Raw genomic sequence first — 24065 nt, forward strand, 5'->3', positions numbered from 1 at the left:
ATGACCTCATCCCATAATCCCCAAGCAGTGCGCAGAGGTCTAGATTTACCAGGTGGGAAAGGTGAGCGTTCATGGGGGAGTCTCTCTGGGAAGGGAAGCCCTCTCCCTTGGCCACTGCTCAGTTAATCACACAGCACTTTCCTTACTAGACTGACGGTCCTCGGGAATTAAGGCTGTAGTAGAAACAGGTGCTGAGAGTCAGAAGGGCAAAATCTGGCTGGGCAGAAATGTAACCTCCAGACTGGATCTCCCATGGCCTGTGCGTCTCTTGCCTGCTGGTTCTGTACAATACGTATCACTACCCTGAGCAATTGCCTGTCCTTCCCCACACCCCTTATGGATAATGAGGAGAAGAGGAAGCTAAGTAACCCTGGAAAACTTGGAACTCGGTCATTCTCTGCCGTGCACTCTTGGGATAGAACAGCCCTCCTTTGAACCTTGGTTTCCTGAGCTTAGAGTAGGAACGAGGACTTCTCACAGGAGCAGATAGGGTGACACAGAGGCATTTATCTGCCTTCCTTGATTGGCAGGCATCCCTCTTCCCTTTTGGCCAGCTTATGGGCTGAGTGTTCAGCAGCCCGAAGAGCAAAGCGTGTCTGTGACTTTCATGTCCCCAGGTTTATTTTTGTGGTTTCCACAAAGACACCAACTGTTCCTGAGCCACAGTTCTTGTTAATTAATCATTGACTGTATCACATCAGATGGGGCCTCAATTAAAACAGAATTCACTTGCTGGAGCCGATCTGTTCTTTCCCAACAAGAGCCATTCCTAGGGCTCCCTTGGGGGCCTAGCACAACCTGTGTGCAGGACCCAGGGGTTATTTTGTTTGCTTTAGAGCTTTTAAAAAGAGAGTTTTTATCATTTTAAAATGTGTGTGTGTGGTGCGTGTGTGTGCATACACGCATGTGAATGCAGGTACTTGTATAGGCCAGAAGAGGGCATTGGTTCTCCTAGAGCTGGTCTTGCAGCCATTGTGAGCAGCCCAATTTGGGTTCTGGGAACCAAACTTGGGTCCCTGCAAGAACAGTAGGTGCTCTTAACCATGGAGCTTCTCTTTTTGCTGATTTGCAGTACTCAGTGTGTTGTTACTGCAATCACCATGCCTGTGCAATAGGACAGCAGGACTTCTGTCATCTGTAACTTCCTCTCTGTTGGCCAGCATCCCTGGTCCCCATCCATGAGTGTTCAGGATAGCCCAGCCCACCTTCTCCAACACTGTTCAATTGAGCAGTGTTTGAGGCCAGGCCTAGAAATGGGGTTCCTCCTCCCCAGGGGGAATTATCTGGGCAGCTCGCCTCTAAACTCAGCCCCTCTCCCTCTTTACTGCTTCTGCTTCCTTCTCAAGGGCCCCTGGCTTAGTGAGGAAGGGAAGAACTGGAGCTATCCACTTCCGTGCCTCCCTTGGCTCATCCCCGTGGTATGCTATCAGCACACCATGCCTGTTCCCAGCAGCCATGGGTTCTGGACCACTATGGACACCTATAATCTGGTGTCTTTGGCACATGGTGCCTCCAGGTCTCAAGCCTGCTGAGGCACAAGCTTGCCCATGTGGCTATGCTCCGTGTCACGTACACTGCCCGAGTTCTATCCCAGCACCAGAACATGGCTGAAATAGGTCACACTTCTTCAGCTCTCATACTGCATCTGCCCTGACCCTCCCTACTTCAGGCCTTGACACATGCTGTGGAGGCCTCCCTCCCCCACCCCTTGCTTAGACCATGCTTTTTTTTAGCATCTTGGAGACTCAAAGTCCTGTTTTTCTTTACCTAGGAGATGAGTGAGGTCTGGTTCTGCCTGTGACCTTGATCAAAACAGAGACTAGATCCAACTTGATGCCATTTCTCAAACCTGAGAGACCATAGGTGCCTCCAAAGTGTTGAATGAATTGGGTTGCTACTGTCCCTGGCTGCCAGGTGGTATGGCTGTCTTGGGTCCACCTGCCCTGTAACTCTAGTGATAGAATAATGATCTCGTTGCTTACCCCTGCAGCCTAAGGTCGTGCTACCTGCATGCCACATGGAACATGACAGATGTGGTCACATGAAGGAAGGATGGGAATGACTAGGTTACCCCAACAGGCCAGATAGAACCACAGGGGTCCTGTGTAAGGGTGCAGGAGGGAGAGGAGGGAAACTTCTGTGGTAAGCTTTAGTTGAGCCTTTGGCTTTGTGACACTTGTCACAGCAGCCCTGGAAATTCAATACAGGTGTCTGGTCCTGTGGGAGACCTGGACTTCATCCCTGGGACTTTATAGGGAGGAGCTCCAGAAGAATAGGCAGTGGGTGCTCTGTGCCTCTTGGTGCCAGACCCTGAGCCATAGGTGGGGGTCAGGACCCTGACTGCTGTGTGCCTGTTGGTGCCGGGACCTGAGCAATGTATGGCTCTGTTTCTCATTTTACTGTTCAGCAGTGTTACTCCCAGTCAACTGATGGGTTTATAGAGGTGACTGTAGGAAGTGCTGGAGCCAGGATTTGAACTTGAATCTGGGTAGATGTTCTTAGCGGACCCCTCCTTCTTCCTGAGTAACTGCTCTCCCTCCTGGTGAAGCTGTATTGGGGAGTGGCTTTGAATCTGGAGCCCTACCTCCTGGGACCTGGATGTGTGCATGCTGTTGTACCCACGTGGGTTTCTGGATCATTGAGCACTGGCCACCAAGTGAGGTGGCCCCTGGCTGTCCATCCCCTCTGGGCAGAATTGGTGTCTCCATCTTAGTCTGGATTTCTGCACTTGTCTGCCCCTCAGGGTGAATGAGCTCTACGTCGATGACCCAGACAAGGACAGCGGAGGCAAAATTGACGTTAGTCTCAACATCAGCTTACCCAATCTGCACTGTGAATGTGAGTATCCCAATAGACCTCCGTTTCAGCTAGCCAGCCTGTGGGTGATCTGTGTGCAGATATGCTGAGCCTTCTGGGGTGAGAGAAATACATACATACCACCAGCTGCAAACCACACACAGAGCCTATGGCAGCCCCCACCTTTTTTTTTTTTTTTTTTTTTTTGATAAATATAATTAAGCATGTACCTGGAGCTTTTCTGGAATCAAAGATGCCTCATATACCTCTGCAGAGCAACCACATTGGTGCAGGTGGCACTGGGTGGTGGAGTCTCTCCGATTTGTTAAGCCTAAGATCCTTGAGCAAGTGGCTTCTGGAGAGGAAGAAGCTATAAGGGAAAGAGAAATGGGACTTGACCAGACAAGAGGATGAGCCCAGATGTGTGTGCAGCTGAGGTCTGGTCTGAGGCCGACCTCCCCGTGTGAGACTCTGAAGTGTGGACACCATAAATCTGCCTCGTCTGGTGGCAGTGGGGTCAGGACTGTTATTATTCCCATCGGTGGCTGATGGCCACAGTCAGTTCCTATGGGAGTTACATGACCTCTCAGACAGTTATGGTGAGATGCCAGTTGCACAGGCCCCAGCCTGCATAGCCAGTGAGACACCCGGTGAGAGGGTCCGCTGGCATCTTCCCTTTTAACCTTAGACCTCTTCATTTGCTGTTTTAATCAAAATAGAATGATTTCTATAAAACAGAACACAGTGAAAATCTGATGTGGAGGCAGGCTCTGCCTCCTTTGCTCAGGCGAACCTTGGCCACAGCTGTCTGTTTCTCCTTTAGCATAGTAGACTTAGTAACCATTACCAGAGCTTGCAGTGAGGTGGTACCTAGCCATACCTGTTATTGTCTCCATAGTGAAGGTTCAAGACAGCCCTCAGCCCCACTTGGTCTGCAACCTGATGTGGCCTATTTAGCCACCTCCCTTCCGATCACAGGACGTGGCTTAGGAACACAGCCCGCAGGGACAGAACATTGGGTGGGCCCAAACAGAGACAGGGAGACATTCAGCTCTGTTCCTGCTTTTGGTGAGAGTGACATCACAGCTTTTAGCCCACAGTGGGCACAGGGCCAGGGAACCTGTTGAAATAGGTCACTTTTATTTATTTTTATGTTTTCATTTTTTTTCTCTCTTCTTAGGAAAATAACTCATCTGGCAGCCTCTCCTTCAGGGCCGCTTGTATCTCTGAAGCAAGGAAATTCTTAGTCAGGTCAGAGGACTGGACCAGCAGAGCAAGGACTTGGGGGATGTGGCTCTAGGCTCTGTCCCAGATCCACACAGTGTGACTTCAGACAGGACAGGGGTCCTTGGCTGGTGACTATGCCAGTCCTTGGGCTGTGGTCCCCATGGGTCCTGCCAGGTCCGTAGGGTTATGCCATGAACCCTCAGGAGCTCAGCACAGTGGCTTTTCTTTCACAGACCTTCAGGGCAGCGTATAGCTCAGCGGTTTGCCCTGCGTGCTAAGGACCCCTGGTTCCAGCACCACTGACACACACACACAAAAAAAAGACTTTCAAAAATGTTATACATAAAAATGCCTGTTCATCTTTGTACCTCTGGAAACCCCAAAGAAACAAAGAGAGGAAATCACCTATAATTCCACTACCCAATGACAGGACCTGTGGACATTCTGACACCATTCTTTCCCATTGGCTTCTCTTGTGCATTTCTGAACATGGCTGAGGTCATACTACAGGTATCCGTTCATAGCCTGCTTTAGTTGGGGTAGAGGGTGAGAGCCCTCGCCTTGCCCCAGGTTTCATTCCCAGCACTGTAAATGTGTTGTGACAGTGGTGCTTTTCCTTATGCACTGAATACAGGAGTTACTTCCCAGGGTACACTTTCAAAATACAGAGCCGCAGCCCAGTGGCGGGGTGCTCACTTAGCATGAGTTAGAGCTTCGGTACAGAGGGAAATAGAAATACATTTCTAAAGACAGGAAAGGACTCCTGTGTGTTTGTTTTTGATGCCCTAAGCAGCCTGTGCTGACAGCAGAGGCCTCTTTTCCATCTTAGTGTGTGCATCTGTAAACACACTGTCTATACCTGCAGTTTCACACTCTCAGATTCAAGAGCCTCCGGGCAAAAACATTCAGAGAAAAAAAAATATATGGTATCTGACCTGAAAATATACAGACCTTTTTTTCTTATACTTGTCTCCTAAACAGCAGGGCTCTGGAAGTCACTGTGTTACCATTTTGTTAGTGTAAAATGCCAGAGATCACCAGCACGTGGAGAGAAAGGTGTGTAGGGTCTCAGCGTTGCAAGTTTCAGCCTGTGTTCGCCCGGCCCATGGTTGTAGAGTGTGGTGGGAACATGGGGTGAGCAGATCTGTTCCGCTTAAGTCAAGGGAGCAAAGGAAACAGGGCAAAGAGCAGTGATGTCACTGTCCCCTCCAAGGGTCTAGCCTGATAACAGTAAGGACCTCCCTCCCACTAGACCCCACTCCCAAAGGTTCATCATGGCCCTGAAGCACCACAGGCTGAGGACCAAGCTTCTGTCACATGGGATGCAGTCTGGCCTCAAGTGGAACTGTTGAGTCAGCCAGGATTGCTTGCGTCTCTTTAGCTTTCTCATTACAGGCCAGTGGCATCATTTGTGATGGCCGTGTCATGTGCCCTTTCACACTGGCTGGCACATACTTCCCTACACCCACTGAGGAACGTGGCTGTTCCCATTTTCCATTTATGCCTGGTTGTCTTTAAAATAGCTTATTTAAAAAGAGCTGCTATTTGCCTGAAGCAAGCGTCCTATGGCGTTGCCTTCCAGGAAGCTTGCTACATTCCCCGCCCGGCAGACAGGAGCCTCTTCCTGCGAGTACTGGGGCCATCTCATAGAACACAGTAGGGCAGCCTGCTCATTGTTATAATGTAGAAGCTAAGCCACGGTAGGGTGATAGAGCCATGCTGGAGTCAGGACAGGCTTGTGGGGAGGGGGAGACAGGTGTGAGCTGAAGAACCTTCTGAAGGGGCTTATGCTCCTGGAGGCTGTAGCTTGACTCTTCCCATGATGCCCCCTGGTGCTTAGGCAGGTGCATGGGACTGAGTAAAGGAAGGTGGGAATGAAAGACATAAAGAAGGAACGGATGCCTGAGCCTCTTCACTCAGTGACCCCAGAGTGTGAGGCACCGCGGGTACCGGCACTGGCTCAGCGCTTGCCACGTGCTGCCCATCAGACACTGGGCTGAGCACTTGTCATACCTACCTACCCTTTGAGCCACACACTCTTCCACTGAAGGTTCAATGATTATCACCTCATATGTCAGAAAAAAATAATAAACAGAGGCATTGAGGTTACTGAGTGCCTGAGGCACAGCCTCACTGGTGAAAGGCACAGTCAGGACCCAGGTGACCAGCATGCAGACCCCTCTTACCCCACAGCCTTCGTTTGGCCTTGCATGTAGCTGAGTCACTCTGGACTCTGCATCCTTGGCTGGTCTAGCTCCTGCTTCTTCCTAGCTCTTCCTTCGTCCTCTCTAGCCTTAGGCAGTGGTAGGGGTGCTATCACTCTAGGGTGGGTGGGACTGTTTTGGGTGCTGTGACTTTGCGGGGGGGTGAACTGTTTGGGGTACTGTGACTCTTAGCCAAGCAGCCCCTTTCTCTCCTACTGGCTGACTTCCCATGTAGCCTGGGTTTCCTGGGCATCATGTTCATGGAGGGCTAATGGGGCTTCTGCAGAAGCGGGCTGGTCCCCACTCTACATGGCTGTGGGTGACTGCTCTCTCTGGCCCCCACAGTGGTCGGGCTTGACATCCAAGATGAGATGGGCAGACATGAAGTGGGCCACATCGACAACTCTATGAAGATCCCACTGAACAATGGAGTTGGCTGCCGCTTCGAGGGCCAGTTCAGCATCAACAAGGTATGGAGGGAGACACTGCCTGGGCCCTTTTCCTGCCCCCTACCCTCTCATCCCCAACAGAGTCAGCACATGACTGCCTGAGAATTCTCCTGAGACTGGGTAGGCTCTGGATTCCCTGAGATTCTAGAGCCTCTGATGGTGGGTTCAGAAAGAGCTGCTCCTCGCTGGAGTGGAAAGCACCAGAGGAGCTGAGACCTGGCTTCCGGTCCTCCTCTTCTCCAGCAAACAGTGGCCCACAGTTCACTGGCGTTTACAGCTGCAATGGCAGGAATGCCACAGTGGCATCCACCATGTCACAAAGGTTACAAGTATAAACGAGAGAACACACCGTTTATTCCAGGTGTGTAATACGCTTCAGGGTCGGATATAGGCTCTGGTAACAAACACCATAAACAGACGAGCAAGCTCCCAAGGCAGTAGGAGATACACGGCCAGAACATGTCCATCACTGCCTTAGATCTGCCAATCAGCTCAGTGTAGGTTGGTTGTCTCCTTGGTGGGCTACATGGCGGTGGGCCGGAGGAGGCCAAGAGCTGAGGTGGAAAAGGATATACAGTCAACAGGCTTTCCTGTGGGAGTGAGCACTAGACAGCAGTGTGGGAAACCATAGGTTTAGCCTGCAGCCACTCCTAGTGGGGACCCCCAGCAACATCACCTTGGAAGTGTCAGGGGGGAAGAACCTTGGACTCTACTTCCAGCATCCTGAAGTCCTCCTAAGACTGCAGCCACCAAACTCTGAGGATGCCAAGTCTCCTAAGGAGGGTGTAGAGCCATGTTATAAACCTGGGGTCCACTAACCCCTGAGAGAGTATAAATTTATCTGCAGATGCCCCCAAAGAATGTGGAGTGAATCCCATCTTTTTAACTAAGTGCTAACTTTTAATTTAGCATTTCCTTCTTTAGTTAATACAATTAAAAAACAAAGCAGCATCAGCAATGCTTGTGACTTTGCTACGGAAGCTGCTGGCATTCACACTACATTACAGTTGTAAAGAAGCTCCAGGGACTGCGCACACATCCCCACCAACACACGGGTGAATACTTGGGAAAAAATACACCACTTTGATAATAGAGTCAGACAATGAAGCGGGTGCTTCGGTGGGGCTGTGGGGAAAGATTTCTACTGTGGTATTTTAAGATTGCCGGCACGTGTCGACACGTACTCAGTTCCCAGTCCTGAGATGTGTGGTTACTTGCCTTTGAATATGCACACTCCTGACGACTCAGGTGTCACACTACCTACCTCTTGGCAAACATGTCCTCCGTTCCCTTGGGTGGGCTGTGTTGTGGATCCCAGCTAGCTCTGGGTGAACCAGAATTTGCCTTTTCAAATCAGACCAACTGTGTTCAAAAAGCCTGACTCTGGTGTCCTGGCTAAGGATTCTGAGTGTTTCAGGCGAATCTAAACTCTGGTTCCCTCGACTGTAAAATGGTGGCGGCAGTGGTGGTCGTGCCTACTTCATATGACCAAATCGACATATAAAGTGCTTTATGAAGTGGTAACTAGACAGCCTCGCCTGCCTTGTAGCCCGCCAGAGGCTTGCACTGCCCTTGCTGCCGTATGCTCGTCATCATTTTGGTATAACTGTTTGTACACTGCACATGGACAACAGACATACAAAAAACTAGGATGGAGGCCAGGGCATCTGTGGAAGGATTATCCAGTCCTTGTGCCATGGCCACCATTCAATGTTATCTGGACCTTAACTGGAGCATACGAATCAGGTAGCATTTGAGAGTTCAGGGCTAGGCCTGACCCAAGTCAGTCTGGCCACTGGCCTCTGTGCCCTGCATGTGACTATTTCTTTTTAACATCTGTATTACACAAGCTATAACTAGAGTGACCATGTTCTCCAGGTACAACCTGGACCACTGTCCATTCCAACCCTTTGCAGAATTCAGAGTCTCTTCTGACAGCACTCCCTCTCCCTTGTTGGGGTCTTGTGTCTCTGAAGAGCTGTCATTAAGATAGCAGTGTGACAGCCTGGTAGGTATGAGGGCAAGGAGAGCAGACCCTCCCCAGTCTCACATCATCAGACATAAACTTGTCCCATGGCCCCTTTATCCAACCATCGGGACATTGACCAATAGCCAGATGCCAGAGTTCACTGCAGGTGCCTTGGCAGCCCCCAGCAGCGCAGACTGAGCCTGCCCAGTGGCCTCACTAATCATGGCTGCCCCTGGAGGGAAGGAAAAGGAAGGGGGGCCCGATTCCAGCTATATATTTTTAAAATCCATCAGAGACACTGACGTAGGTGCCTAAGTCACAGGTTCTAAAAGCGTCGCCTTCTGTTTCTCCAGCTCAGCGTGTGCTGGTGTGACTCAGACCCCTGTGATGGATTTGGTGTGGAGTGGAGTGGATTACTGAGTCACAGCCTCAAAGGGCTGGCAGCGGCTGGCAGATACCCAGGAGCCAGCCTTCTCCACTCTCTTAACCCTGGGGATACAGACCCCAGGCCCAAGGCGTTCTGTACCTGTGGTCTGGCCCACTGCCCAGAAAACCTAACAGGACACCTTCACTCTTAGGAATTATGACTGTATCATGTAAAGGGCTTTTTTTTTTTTTTTTCACTGCCTCCTCTGGTGTTGGAATGGATCCCAAGGCCTTGTGTATGTGAGGCAAGGTGCTCTTCCTGACGTAGGTGTCTAGCTACATCCCCAGTGAGCTACACCCTAGCCCTGTGCAGATTTTGTAATGGAAATAAATCCAGGTACTACTTACACTGTGAAAGGAAGCGTGAAATTGTTTTTAAAAGCAGTGGCTTTTCCTCACGCCCTCTTGCTTGCTCCTCCCAGGCCCCTTCTCTGTGAGTACCGAAGCCTGCTCATCCCGTGTGCCTGTGCACCTCCTGCCATTGCTAAAACCTCTGTGGTCGTCATCCCCATTCTCTGATGGGGAAACTGAGGCACAGAGTGATAACTGGGCTTGAGCCCAAGTGCCAGATGTGGAGAATCACTTTTATTGGGTCCCCGAGGCAGACCGTGCTGATGCCCTGCTCACTCGAGAGACCTTTCTGTGACACCCCAGATGCCCTGGGCTGTGTGCTACTGCTGAAGCCAGCCTGATGCTGGTGAAGACCCCGGGTCCAGTGCCTGAAGCAGGACACTGACTCCCTGAGGGATGATCACACACCAGGCTGTACCAGTGCTCCCCATCCCCACCCCAGCAGTTGGAATAAGAAAGACCCTGGGTTTTCAGTGTGTCAGTTGGGATTTTAGCTAACTGGCCTCACCTGCCTGTTTTTTTTTCTTTCCACACCTTCCCTCTACCTTGACCAGCTTCTATTCAGGGCCTTGCTACCTCTCAGGCTAGCTTCTACTGCCTGTGCTCTGAGGCCTTTCCCTGTCTTCCTAAGAAATGCAGACTTCAGGGCCGCTGCACAAGGGACTCCTCCCCTTACCCTGGAGGACCTCTCCATATCTTGTACCCGAAATCGAGCTGAGGGTCCTCTCCAGCCTGAGCATAGCCCTAAGGAAGGTGGGGCAAGCTTCATAGACAAGCATTCCAGGAAGAAGAGGGCCACCAAACCTACAAGGCGGGGCTGTGCAGGATACTGCTCCCAGTGCCGGAGGGCAGCCAGCGAGGCTGAGGGGTGAGCAAAGGTGAGGGTGGTGTTGATGAGGACTAGGGAGGCAGACTGAGTGTGACCAGTGGCCAGAATACATCACAAGAGCATGTGGGCTCTACCGGGTCACTCAGTTTTTCCATTACCATAGTGAAATACTGAGGCAATAATGAATAAAGAAAAAACTTATTTATACCTAGAGGCTGAAAATCCAGGATCAGGTGCCCGTCACTTGGCCTCTGATGAGGATCTTTTAGTGGATGACATGACAGTGGCAGACACAGGACAGAGAGGATCCTTAAGAAGGGTGGTGTGGTGGGACAGGAAGCAGAGAGGTCAGGCCAGGCTTCCTCTTTTAAAAACCAGCCTAGGTCCCACAAGAATCACATCAGCCCCTTCTGAGATCGGTGTCCCTCAGTGACCTAAGGATTACCACCCCCACCTAGGCGCCACCTTGCTCATGGCCACAACCCCAGCACGTTGTGTAATAGGTCCCCTTCAAAGAACAGACTGGTGCCTAGAAGCCTTGGAGGGTTTAGGGCTGAGGTGTGGCCTGATCAAAGATAGGATTTAACAGGCTTTCTCCCATGGCCCTGGGGAAGGGTCTGCGGGGAGAGGCAAGGGTAAGCAGACATTGGGAACCAGGGCAGAAGCTACTCTGAGATCCTCCACAGAGATCTTGTTAGAGATAACAATGGCCTGCAAGGCCCGTCATTAGTCTCTGTCTGTGTCGATGAGGCCGACTGCAGTAGGTATGAGCTTGGTTTAGAGTTCGAGGAAGTCACCTCAGTCCCCTGGCTCAAAGTGTGCCCCTCACCACTGCTAAGCCAGCAACCTCGAATCCTCAGAGATGGGCAGAGACTGCTGTCATTTGGAGTCCAGGCTCTGTGTCCGGGGCCCACGTGGGCAGTACACAGGCCCTCTTGCTCTGTGGCTATGGTTGTCCCAGATACTTCTTCCAGTAGCTTTTGTGAGTGGACTGTTCTTCTTCAAAGTCATATAGTTGGAAATGCTACAAGCCAGGGTCCCAGTGCCAGTGAATGTCTGAGTCGGTGCCCCATGCCATGCACAGATTACACAGCCCCCTTGGACAGCCACCCAGATATATGAAACCTGCCTTTCTCCCTCCAGGTCCCCGGCAACTTCCATGTGTCCACACACAGTGCCACAGCCCAGCCACAGAACCCGGACATGACACATATCATCCATAAGCTCTCCTTTGGGGATACACTACAGGTAAGCAGGGGACAGGGTCACATGGCCGTGAGCTGGTTTCTAAGGGTCACCCACACAAGGTCCTTTTTGTCATGTCTTCTGAGGATGTCTGTGGTGGCTTGGTGTCAGTAGTGTCACCAACCACTCAACAGACTCAGATGCTCAGGCTGGGACCTGGACTGGGTGGGAGGTGGACTCCAGGGTTTACCTCAGTCCCCTCATAGCTATCTCAGTCTATCTTCTGTTGCTGTTACCTAACAGCACAGACTAGGTGGTGTTTAATGAACTGAAGTCTACCTAAACTCGAGCTCTGGAGGCTCCGAAGAAAGAGCATAGGACCAGCATGGTACTATGGAGAAGGCCTCTTTCTTCCTCCGTCCAAACGTGGCCAGGCCCATGATGGGCGCTGACACAAGGCCCAGGCAAGGGAGTGTCAGGCACATTACCGTCTCTCAGAAGGCCCTTCTATGCTGTCCGCAACCCTTCATTTTTACACTAACAGACCCGTAAGCTGACTCTCAGGAGAATTAATAAGCATGTATCTGTGACCCCGGAATGACACATGTAGACATGAAATGCCAAAGGCCTGAGTCACCTATGAGGGCTACTGCTCTCAGTTGGCTGAACACCCAAAGTGATCTGACTGAGGAGGTGGGGAGCAGGGACCTGGGTTTGTGTGGGGAAGACCCGTGCTAGGCTGATGAAGCCCTGCACACCAGGTATACATCTGTTATGAGAAAGAAGGACCCATGAAGCAAGGCTGTAGGCATGGACATGAGGGAGGGGCTGTAACCTGGGTAAGGAGGGTGAGGACCTAGGCTAAGGCAGCGGAGAGGGCCGACCAGGGCTACGTGCAGGCTCAGAACCCAGGGACTACAGCTCTGTTCCACATGAGTACACAGATTTTTCTTAGCTCAGAGCCAACCCATGTCCATCTGCTCACTTAAAAACATCTATCGAACATCTACTGTGTGCCAGGTCTTGCACATGTTGGCCAGGCTGAGGGTAGGTCCTGCCACTGTGACTTCCAGCCTAGAGGGCAGGTACACCCTACATCTCCATCTTTGGGGATCAGAAACCAAATCTTCACACTTACCGTCCCAAGAAAGCAAATGGACACACCCCCTTGAGTGGGTTCAGCCGGAGGGTCAGGTCACTCACCTGTTGTTCCTAAAGCATCTTCTCTACAGGAGCCTACCCGATCGACTGCTCTGATCTTCCTGCCTCCCTCTTCCCTGAGGTCCCATGGGCCTCTGTCTGGCCCAGTCTCCAGGCTCAGTCCTTTGCAGGGTCTGCTTATTTGGCCCACTTTGGGCCCTCCTCCAAACCCATGTCAATCATCCCTCCTTCCAGAAGCCCTCGCTAACTTGAAGGTGGCAGCCTCCAAGGGACAGCCTCTCACTGTGCTTCTCTGCAGGTCCAGAATGTTCACGGAGCTTTCAATGCTCTCGGGGGAGCAGACAGACTCACCTCCAACCGTGAGTATCCTAGCATGGAGCAACTCCCTACCCCCACAGAAGTCCTCATCCAGCAGGTGGCATGGGACTGGGAAGCCAGGGGGCAGAAGGGGCAGTCAGGTGCTTGCTGCAAGCCAAGGTCATAGCTTCACACCATTCCCTTCCCACAGCTGCCCTGTGAGGTGCACAGACTCATTCCTGTCTTTTGGAAAGGGAAGAGAGTAGCCTGTCCCTAGGGAAGGTAGATTGCAGCCCTGGACAATTGTCAAGCTCTGACAACAGCTCCTGTCACTGCTACTAATCACTGTGTTGCCATTGTCCTGAGTGGAGGCAGTCACCTGGATCCCATAGAACGTTAGCAAAGCAGATTCCACTCTATGAGAACCAGCTCCATAGATGGCCAGTGGGGAAACCAGCTGGCCCCTCCCCTCTTGCCCAAACCCTTCCTACCAACCATTGGCTCCTTCCAAAGTCTTAGAGAGTACTGAATCTCTACTCAGGGCCAAAGAGTGTGCACATGCACACACAAACACACACACACACACACACACACACACACACACCTTCATTCTTACACATACCTACATGTGCATGTGTGTGCATGCACATACACAGTATGCTAAGAAAAATCATGTTCACTGGGTCACTTTGAGGAAGCGTTTGTTAGTGTTAGCTCTAGCATGTGGTAGGAGCCTGCATCTTGGAGTGTGGGCAGCTGCTGGCCATGATGCCTCAGGACTGTTAGGCAGTCAGGCACTGAATGCTTATTGATCAGGCATGGTACCAGGTTCTAGAGGCAGGGAGGTGAGCGAATGAAGGCAAGCAGCCTCTACAGGCCTCCATTCTGTGCTGTCAACTTGGAAAGGTGTTTGCAATACCTGGTTCTGAGGCGGAACCCCTATGATTCCATGAAGACATCCATCTGGCATGTTTCTGCTCGGGTAGGAATGTGAACTGGTTTTCTGTGCACAGTATACATAGGGGTGGCGCTCTCTCTCTCTCTCTCTCTCTCTCTCTCTTTTCTTTTGTGACTACCTATGTTTTGTACAAATAACAAAAAATATTAGAGTTGCAATTTTTGCTAAGGCATTCCTCTCTTCAGGTTTTCTCCTTGGATAGTGGGAATTTGAAACATACTTCAAGGTGATCCTTTAGGTATAGATGAGAGCCCATCTCATGGGAGTCTCCAGGGAGGAGGACCAGGATTGGCCTTTAATCCCATGTGACCCTAGTACTCAGAACTCTGAGAGCCATTGTGGTCATGAGCAAGAGGTGTTGGGTCCCCTGGGCTTAGCTTAAAGGCTACAGGGCTTTCCCCAGTTTTCCTGGGGTACCGGGGATCATCTCCATTCCAGGAGTGCTGCCCTTTCCTGAGGTAACAGCAGGGCCAGAACTAGTCAGGGCTGGAATGTTCTCTCCATACTCACCACTCCTACACAGGAGTCTGAATCCGATCTGCAGAGACCAGGATTAGAACCCAGAAGACTAAATTCCCATGTTCTTTAGCTCCATGGTTCCTAGTCCAAGGTACTAGAAGCAATAAGAGGGTTGGACATGGGGCCCCAGTCTTTGTGCGGGAAGGCTGGGGCAGCTCTGGTTCCAATTATCTCATGCTTATCAGTAGCTGATCGATTCATTCAGCCTTTGTCCAGTCATCCTGTCCTCTCATTCATTCAGCAGGACTTGCTACTCTCCGCCCCATCCCAGGCTCGGTGCAGGGTTTGGGGGCAGGAATGTAAGAGTCCTTGCACTCAGCATCTTCACCACCCAGGCTGGGAGGAGATGGGGGCGCTGGGTAAAAGGTTGTGTTAAAATATTATAGGGCTGAAGGATTGGCAGTTTATTGAGAAAGAGGAGAGACACTGACCAGATTTTGTTGTTTGTTTTGGCAGTGCTGGGATTGAGGCCAAGGCCATGTTAATATCAGGCAGATGCTTGCCCACTGAGCTACAACCCCAGCCCTCGGGGATCCATCAGTTCTTACCTTGTTCTTTCTGGAGCATTCTTTTCATTTTTCTTCCCAAAGCCCCGATTATTTTAAAAGTAAAAAGCATACAGACGATACCCACAATGAAATGGGGATTCTTTCTCGAATCCCACCTTTCTCCCTGGAAAATATCACGGGTCGGGGGGGGGGGGTGTGAGGAATGGTCGGGAATGTAATTTTACCAGTCTCTCTCTAGTCTAGCTAAGGATGAAGCTGAAGCTGCTCCATTTCCTGGAGATCTTTCTCGATAATTCTTTGTGTCCACGCATTAAAGAGGATGTGTCCCCTGGCCCCTGATTCACAGGCACATGCTGATCCTGGGCTTGGATCTCAGAGAAAATGCCTTCTCAGCACCCCTCATTAATGGCTGTCCCATTTGCAAGTGTGCGGCTCAGAGTATTATATATTATGCAATGCAGATCTAACAATCCCAGCAAGCCACATTCCAGAGAAGAGAAAGGGGAGAGGACCCTGCAATGCCAGTAGGACTTGAACTTGACGTTACAGGCAGACCCACCTGCCAGGCAGTGCCCACCCCGTTTCATCTTGTGTTGTGCTCCCTGCAGCCCTGGCCTCCCACGACTACATCTTGAAGATTGTGCCCACAGTGTATGAGGACAAGAGTGGCAAGCAGCGCTACTCCTACCAGTACACAGTGGCCAACAAGGTGAGTGGGCCGGGAACGGGCTGAGCATTGCAATTGCGCCCTCTGCTGGCCGAGGGCATAGGCGATGCCCCGCACATTCTGCTGAAAGGAATTTCTTGGTGGTGAGGCAGGGAGTAGGTAGGCCTACCAGACTAGTCTAATCTAGGTAAAGATGAAATACCAGTTCTTGCCATGGTAGTGGCCTCAAGGTCCAGATGAGAAACTCTGACAAGGAGATAAGATGTGATCTGTTTGAAATAGGCAGAGGACCAACCCAAAACATCCAGCTCTGACATCTTCTGGTCCTGGTTTCTTTAGGCTCCTGTTGATCAGCACATGGTAGCTGCTTTGGATCAGGCAGAGAATCATATTAGGATGGCTGTGGATGTCCCAGGACCCCAACACTCCAAGAGACACACAGGTCTTATGGGAAGCCAAGGTTATCCAAGCCAAAGAAATGAGATGGCACAGCAGTTAGCATCTTGGGCCTCTCCAGAAACCATGGCTTGTGCCGATGGAACATAAACACTTGGAGTAGGTTCCCCTGTTTACCACGAGACTCCTATTTCTGCTATAGCAGGGATACCCAGACCCTTAGTATATGATGGACCGTTTAGTTCAATTAACTATCATCATGGCTGAGGTGGGCATTGTTGTGTATTGAGTACTTAGGAACTAGACACGCCCAGCTCCCTGCCTCCATCACCAGTGTCAGTCACCTAGGCTGCCCGGACGTGGGAGCAGTCCTATTTTACGTATTGGTCACCGAGCGACAGGCACTCAGAGAGCTGTATAGTTGTGGTGTAGGGATTAGAACCAGGTTCTTCTTAGGCTCCAGAGCCCCCTGATTACTCTTAGTCTGAATAGCGGTTGTCCAGGCTTGCCCACTTGGGGAGTCCCTCAGTGATGGGTCCCTGTGCTCTGACTCCCTTTGGTCCGTAACTCTCTCTGGGAGTCTTATTGCTTACCTTCGCTATTTCAGACGGTGTCTGTCCTGCTCTCTGGGGATATAACAAAATCCTAAGAGTAGGTAGTAAATGAAGAATAGAAGTTGACCTATCTCATGGGTTGGGAAGAGGAAGTCAAAGAGACTGGCCCCAGCCTGTGGTGAACTTTCTTGCTGTGTTGTTCAGGGGAGGGCAGGACATGGAGAGACTAAAGCATACAAGCTTAGGAGTGCCTTCCTCTCTTTCAGGAGAGCTAATGCTGTCGTTGGCACTTACCCTCATGGCCTCGTCTAACTCAGTCACCTCCCAAATTACCACCTCCAGTTCCTACCAGTGTATACTAACTTCCAGGTTCAGTCCCTTGATGTACACAAAAGAACTGTGTAAATTTAGGTGGAGGATAGCCGTGGTACCCCTGTCTCATATGCACAAGTCTCTGGGCTTCAACCCAGCACTGCAGCAAATGCGTATGACTTCTTGGGGAGCGTATTTAAACCATGGCACTCATTATATAACCCCCCATCGCTGCCACACATAAACAGGGAACAAGGGTCCCGAACCACAAGGCCCCATCCCAGCTCAGTACTATGTCCTCGCCTGTCATATGTCTGTGGTAGTTACTTCATAAGATTGCTGTCAAATGAAGCAACGTTTTCAGAAAATGCTCGGCCACTAAGAAGGCTGGGTAATTGGTGCCTCCTGCTGCTAGATTTCATTCTGTCCCAGACAATCACCCTGGGAAAGCTGAGTTTTCTCTGCTGCAGGCTTTTTCCATGAAGGCTTTGGTGAGGGCCTGGTGGCTGAGCTGGCTCACTCAGCGTTCTCTGTGGCTTTGGCCCAGCCTGTTGTGAATGGAAGTGGCTGTCCAGTAGGTTAGGACTCAGTGGTGTCCATGGGATCAGTCTAGCTGCTCAAGACCAGTGCTGGGGACATCCTAGGGGTTGGGCTTGGGGACTATCCATCTCTATTTGTTGTAAACAAGAGAGAGGAGCTCAAAGCTCCTCAGTACCCTGAAGTGCCCAAATACAGTCCTGTGGGTCATCAGCTCAGATCACTGAGGTGGAGATGGGAAAAGCCAAGCCTTCCAAGAGAAAGTGAAACTGCCCCAAAGATGACTGTCTCTTTATCTCCTTGGTGGCCGTTTGGCCATTGCTATGTGCATTCTTAGGAGCCACGGCAGATTGGGCACCACACCTTTTCTGTTCTCTGTGCTGGCCCTGCTCTCTGGGCAAGCTCATACCCACTCGGTTCACACGTCAGGCAGGCTGTCTTCTTATTCATCAGGTGTGGCTTAGAATGCCTCTTCCTCAGTGAGCCTGCCAGGTCCCCCTGAGGAGAACTGGCTCACGTATGGCCTGCTGACCCCCCTCCTCCCTACGTGAACAACGTTGGAAGCTAGTGATGTGATGGTGTCTTCATCCTCCCGCCTATGACTCCTCTAGGGAAGGGGCTTCGTCACCCCAGGAATCTCAGAGCAGCAGAGGTGGCCAACAGAATAAAAGAGTAGATTTCGTGTCGCTGGGAATTAAAGGAGGAAATGCGCAGATTGAGTACAAAGCCCACTCTCCTCTTCCGTGTCACCCTGATTTGTGCTCCGTTCTGGCTCCACTTCTAAGTTACATGGTCTATTTCCCTTCGCAGCGTGGCCCCTCTGTGCTGCCTGTCCAGGGCCTCCGGGGCAGCTGAGAGGAGGTTGCCTGGACACCCTCTGCAGTCCACACCCCCACCCACCTGAGGCTGGTTCTGCTTGTCACATTCCCGTCGCCCTCTCTCCTGCAGGAGTATGTTGCCTACAGCCACACCGGCCGCATTATCCCCGCCATCTGGTTCCGCTATGACCTCAGCCCCATCACGGTCAAGTACACAGAGAGAAGGCAACCGCTGTACAGGTTCATCACCACAGTAAGTACCAGGGCCCAGAGCCACCCATGCACCTGCTGTCGGCTCCCTTTGTGAGGCAGTCCTCATCTATACTGGCTGGAAGCAGGTGGAGCCTGCCGGGCCCCAGTTGAGCACAGTCAGCTTTGACTCCCTGACCCGTGTTACCAGGAGCAGGCTGGAACCTCCAGCTTTTCCCTAGCTGATGTGTTGTGGGAGGTGCTGCTTAACGCATCTGATGCCTGAGGGAAATCTCCACTGGCTCCAGGACACTGGTGACTTTTTTCTTTTTCTTTCTTCCTTCTTTTCTTTTCTTTTCTTTTCTTCTCTTCTCTTCTCTTCTCTTTTCTTTTCTTTTCTTTCTTTCGGTGGAAAACATTTATTTGTTTGAGACTGGGTCTCATTATGGCAGTCCTGGCTGTCCTAGAACTCATTCTGTGAACCAGCCTAGCCTCAAACTCAACCGAGATCCTGAGCACCAGGATTAAAGGCATGACCTTTCAGTTTCTTCTCCGTGTCTGTCGTCTTCTGCTGTCCGGCCGTCCTGGGTGCAGAGCGGGCTTTCTCCCGGCTGAGTTCTCTCCCTTTGTCTTTCCTTCTTTCCACCTTGTCTTCTACTCTGAGCAGCAGCAGGATGTTGGTTGTCTTACACCGACTCTCCCTGTCATGTCAGCAGTTTCTTGGCCTCCATCTGATCACTCTTGGGTACAGAGCTGGTGGCTCACAGTGCCTACTCCACCCAGGAGGCTCTGGAGATCTAGGGCGAGCCAGAGTCAGCGAAGGTGACGGACAGGCTCTCTACCTGTCAGATTTGGACACTGGGCCTAAAGATGTGTGTGATGCTAGGCGGCCTGGTGCAGGGGGGCAGGCTCGTACTATGTAGCCCAAGCATAGCAGCTCCCACGTAGCTAGGGGTGAGTGCCACTTTGCCCAACTTCATACTTTTAATAATGATTTGAGATCAGGGGTCTAAATCGTGGCTGCTCCGTTTCCTGCTATGGCAGAGTCTGTATTGGTCAGGACTCTTCTAGAACAGACAGGATCTATGGAGCTGCTGTGATCGGTGGGTCAGCACCAGGCATGGCTGCATCTAGTCACACATCTCTCCACATCTTTCAGTTTGTCTTCCTCTATCCTGGGTACTTCTCAGACAGGACTTAGCAGTGGAAGCCTTCTATTTCTCTAATCCCAGGCCAAACCCCAGAAAGGACAATGTTGTCCTTGTCCCAGCTGAGGTCCTTCTGTCCTTCTGGCTTAGAGAATGGAATTCTTTAATCCTTGGCCTGGGCTAGGTCTCTTGTCCTCTCTGGAACCAGAGATTGTGAGGGGCGGCTTTACTCAAGAGGAAAATCAAGGCCAGTTTCTGGGAGGGGGACGAGCAGGCATATGGTCAGGGAGGTATCTGCAGCCAGGCATTGCTTTTAACTAGTGACATAAGAATAATGATCTTTGTTCTCACTACCTCCTGGGCCTGTGAGGCTCAGGGAACATCCTGGAAGGGAAAACTGCAGATAAAAAGAGCAGGTAGATACACTGAGTATCGTCAGCCTGAGGCTTAGATCAGCCTCCAGCAGCCTTCTGCCATTCTGTGACTGCACGGGAGTCCAAAGCTTCTGTTGAACAAATAGTACCGTAACACAGGGGCTGGAAAGGGCGTGTCACACAAGTGTGTGAGGAACAGTCAATAGCATCTACATAGAAGACTTCACTGCAGCAAGGAACAGCTAAGTGGCCAAAAGGAGCCAGGCCTGAGCTAAGGACTGTTGCTAAAGACTGTTGCTAAGGACCATTGTTCCCCAGGCAGACAGTGAAACCTGTATCTTCACCTGAACTTGAAAAAAAAAATGTTAAGACCTGCTCAAGCCTACATATCCAGCGGTATTCAATGTCTGCCCTTTGCCGCAAAGATGGCGAGGAGATAAAACTAGGGACCCACATGTAGGAAGAAAGTTATAAGAATTTTCACCTCCAAATCAAGAGATTATGAGCAAATGCTTTTCCCCAAGATCCCCCAGGGGAGCACGTGCAAAGTGCATGTGGGCGCTGACTTTTCCTATTCTGGTCCCACTGCATACCCAGAAAAAGCTAGCCGCTGAGATATAAGCAGATGTTCCCCGTGCTTCCATGCAGGTGTGGCCTGTCCTCAGAGGCCCTGGGGGCTGTGCTGTCAACAGTAGCATGGACACACCACACTTCGAGGCTGGGAGGTCCCTCCGTGGGCTCCAGAACCCCCGGCTCCCCTTTGTTCATGGGAAGCAGCTGAGCCCCTAAACATCAACCCCGTGGCGAGTGGCCGAGTGGCCGAGAAACGAGGTGGCTTTGGTTACCCCTTTACTGTTTGCCAGAGTTCGCCATGGGAGGCCTCAGCGAGCCTGGCCCTTCCCAGTGGTGTGGAACATTCGTATAAGAGCACCGCGCTGTGCCATGAGCTCCCTGCTCAAGGGCTTCACCGTGGCAGGGAGCAGGCCCTTGCACCTCTTCAGCAAAGGCCTCACAAAAAGCGAGAAGGCTGCCTTGGAAAGGGCCTTGTGGATCCAGAGACACCAACCCAGCAGGCCTCGCCAAGGCCAACCAGCTCTCCTTGGGAGAGATCCTTTTAGGTCAAGGTGAGCCATTGACCTTCCAAGAACTGGATGTTCCACAGGGAAGATCTTCCTCACCCAACACCACCACGATTCCTCCCCTTGCTCTTCTCCCTTCAGCCCCCAGTCTGTTAACCATCACTGCTGCTGGAATAAGGTCCCATAAATCTCCAGGCTTGCTAACCACACCACTCCACGGTACCTCCTGACATTAGCTTGGTTTGTTTCCGGAAGACCCCCCAGGCTGCCATCTTGGTTGCCATGACAACCGTAGGGTCTGCTCATGAACCAGCTGGCTCCTAGCAGATGGCGTCATTGTGGAGCTTCAAAGCCTCTTGTCAAGAGACAGCAGATGTGAGGATGATGCTGGCTCTCAGACACACTACACAAAGCCCCCTGGAGCCTGCGGAGGGTGGGTGGTGCTGAGCAGAGTGGAGACACCTGCCACGGTCTTCTCCTCCTCGCCTCTTAATACCAAACACTTGCGTGCAAAGCTCTAAACTTCAAGTGGGCACCCTCTGCAAATAGCTGCTCAGAGGGGGCGCTGCTGAAGGGCTTAGGCCGAGATGTCATGTGATGGTGTCAGGAAGGGCGGCAGCTGTGGATGGCAGAGCTTCCAAGAGAAGCTTTTTCACAGACCTGGTACCTGGCTGATTCTGGGCTCTCTTCAGGGTTGGGTCTGCAGAGGACATGCTGTGCCATACCCAGTACCAGACTGCCCAAGGCTTCTCTCTCTGGACCTCACAACACCTCAGTCAAACCTCCACCTGTTCTACCAGAACATTCTTCCCCCGTTGCATTTGGCAGCATGCACGTGCCTGCATCTCCCCCAGCCCTCCTCATCTGTCCCTGCTGTCAGCCGAGATTGCCTTAAGTGGGCTGTGGTGACAGATTGGATGACTTGAGGTGTCAGATCTCTGTCTTCGCATGGCTTATTTTATCCTGAGAGCGGGAATACCCAGAAGCCTTAAGGTGCCAAATTGAGCTGGTGTGACTGTAACAACTCTCGCCCGCCAGAAAGTACCAGAGGCTGATGGCATGCTCCCACTGAGCGTCACCATGCAGCCTTCCAACTGAAGAGACACTTAGGGGCCTCCAGATGAGGGAATTTTGCTGGAGTAAGCCCCGCCCACCCATGTTCTTCCTACTCCCCCCCACACTCATGCTTTCCTTCCCCGGAGAAGAATGCCCCATGCTTGAGATTGCACCTCACAGCTGTCAGGGCCAGTTATAGCCTCCAGGTGTCATGACTCATTTATCAGTGTCCCCTGCTTGCCGCATAGGGCCTGGCCCAGACCCTGTTCACAGATGTGTAGGGGACAGCTGCCTAAAGAGGTGATGGCAGCTACCTTTATTAAGCACCTAGTATATATCAGGCAATTTTGTAATTATCCCCTTAACCTTCCCAGGAACCTCTGAGTAGATTCTTGTTTGTGTTTTAGATATGAGTTCAACTAAGGCTCAGAGAGGTAAAGAAACTCCTCCAAGACCACACAGCACATAAATGATGAACTGGAACTTGACCCCCATGCCCACCAACCTCTTCTCCTCACCACTTCCATCTTCACAAGCAAGGGCTCTCAAGAGCGTCACAGCCACAGAGGCCCCAGAAGTCATGACATTCTTGGTACAGGACACTAGGGTTGTTTGCCGGTACCTGCATGTTTGGTGTCTGCCTGCCTTTCATAGTAAGAGCTGAGGAGGCAGGAAGAGTTGGTTGGAAACAGCAGGACTGGGACATAGCTCAGTGGAAGGGTGCCTGCTTTAGCAGGGAGGAAGCTGGTGTTTGGCCCCTAGCACTGTTTAGTTTTGGTTGTTTAGTGGGTAGATCTAAGATCTTAGCTTGGTTGGAAAAGTGTTTTGTCATGCAAGTGAAAAGACCTGAGTTCCACCCTGGAATCCGAGAAAAGAGCTGAGGTATGGTGAGGTGTGCTTGTAAACCCACAACTGGGAGGCAGAAACAGCTGGCTCCTTGGGCCTCACTGGCCAGCCAGCTTAACTTGCTCTGCATGTTCCAAGCCAGAGAGAGACCCTGACTCAAGGTAAATGGCACCTAGGGTTGGCCTCTCTCTGGCACTCGAGCGTGCACACACACACACCAGGGAGAGAGAGAGAGAGAGAGAGAGAGAGAGAGAGAGAGAGAGAGAGAGAGAGAGAGAGAGAGAAGAGAGAGAGAGAGAGAGAGTTAGTTTTATACTCCTCTAAGGTTATGTAGTTAAGAAAAGGCCACTTTGCCACTTGGACAAGGAACAGTCTCCTCTGGATAGCCTAGATTCTCTCCTCTGCCTGTTTTTTTCCCCTGAACCAAGAGCTACAGGTGTACTCACCTTGGTCCCCTCCTCTGCCACCATTGCAATGTACAGGACAGAACAACGCCCAGAGCAGAAGCTCTGTGATTCAGGGCTGGAGTGTGCAGAGGCCTTGGGATCAGGAAGTCTGGAGCATCTGGGGCAGGGCAGGTGGGAGGAACGGGCCTAACTGAGATGGAAGGTCTCATACTCAGGTCTCTAAAGTGAGTTCTCCGGGGTGAGAGGGATAGGAAAGATGGCAGTGGGTGCCTGGGGGGGGGGGGGCGTATATTTTCAATGATACATAGCTTCTAACCTCCCAACTTCTGTAGTCAGGGGTTTCAGACATCCTGATTGCAGGATATTTGCTGTGTAAGAGTCTCATAGGAGAACCAAGAAAACAAATACCATAGGCTTAGAAGTTCGCCATTCACGAGTTGCACCAAGGTTTGGTGATGCCTGCTTTCTTGGTGGCTGTAAGCCCTTGGGCGAGCTACCTTCTCATCTATAGCACAGTCACAAGCACTGAATGAGAAAGAAAGCAGAAGGAAACAGTGTCCCAGGGCAGGCTGTAGGTGTTCAACCAAGCTGAAGCTTTGTGGCAGGGTGGGAATGTGTATTTTTCAGTCAAGCACCCTTTCCCTCAGAACTTAACATGAGTTAGGGACCTAGGATAAGAGGTCTGGAAGATGGGACATGCTGAGTGGCAACCACTGTCCCTCCCTTCCTCCCATCCCCAAACTCTCCTGAGCCCAATGACCAGCTTCCCTTCCCGATGGCCCCACTCTGCCCCTGCGACTTG

At 51.4% G+C, this 24065-nt stretch overlaps 1 protein-coding gene across 5 annotated transcripts in view; it reads left to right on the forward strand.

Annotated features, from left to right (window-relative positions):
* Positions 1 to 24065, forward strand: part of Ergic1 (endoplasmic reticulum-golgi intermediate compartment 1) — a 93171-nt gene that overhangs the window by 59657 nt on the left and 9449 nt on the right. For all 5 annotated transcript variants that reach the window (XM_034505072.2, XM_076937068.1, XM_076937070.1 and 2 more), the window contains 6 exons: positions 2744 to 2838; positions 6573 to 6697; positions 11395 to 11499; positions 12896 to 12956; positions 15489 to 15589; positions 18295 to 18417. In XM_034505072.2, coding sequence (XP_034360963.2) covers positions 2744 to 2838; positions 6573 to 6697; positions 11395 to 11499; positions 12896 to 12956; positions 15489 to 15589; positions 18295 to 18417 — 610 coding nt within the window. The remainder of the gene's footprint in view (positions 1 to 2743; positions 2839 to 6572; positions 6698 to 11394; positions 11500 to 12895; positions 12957 to 15488; positions 15590 to 18294; positions 18418 to 24065) is intronic.

The sequence above is a fragment of the Arvicanthis niloticus genome, chromosome 6, assembly GCF_011762505.2.
Source record: "Arvicanthis niloticus isolate mArvNil1 chromosome 6, mArvNil1.pat.X, whole genome shotgun sequence".
Classification (NCBI taxonomy): Eukaryota; Metazoa; Chordata; class Mammalia; order Rodentia; family Muridae; genus Arvicanthis; species Arvicanthis niloticus.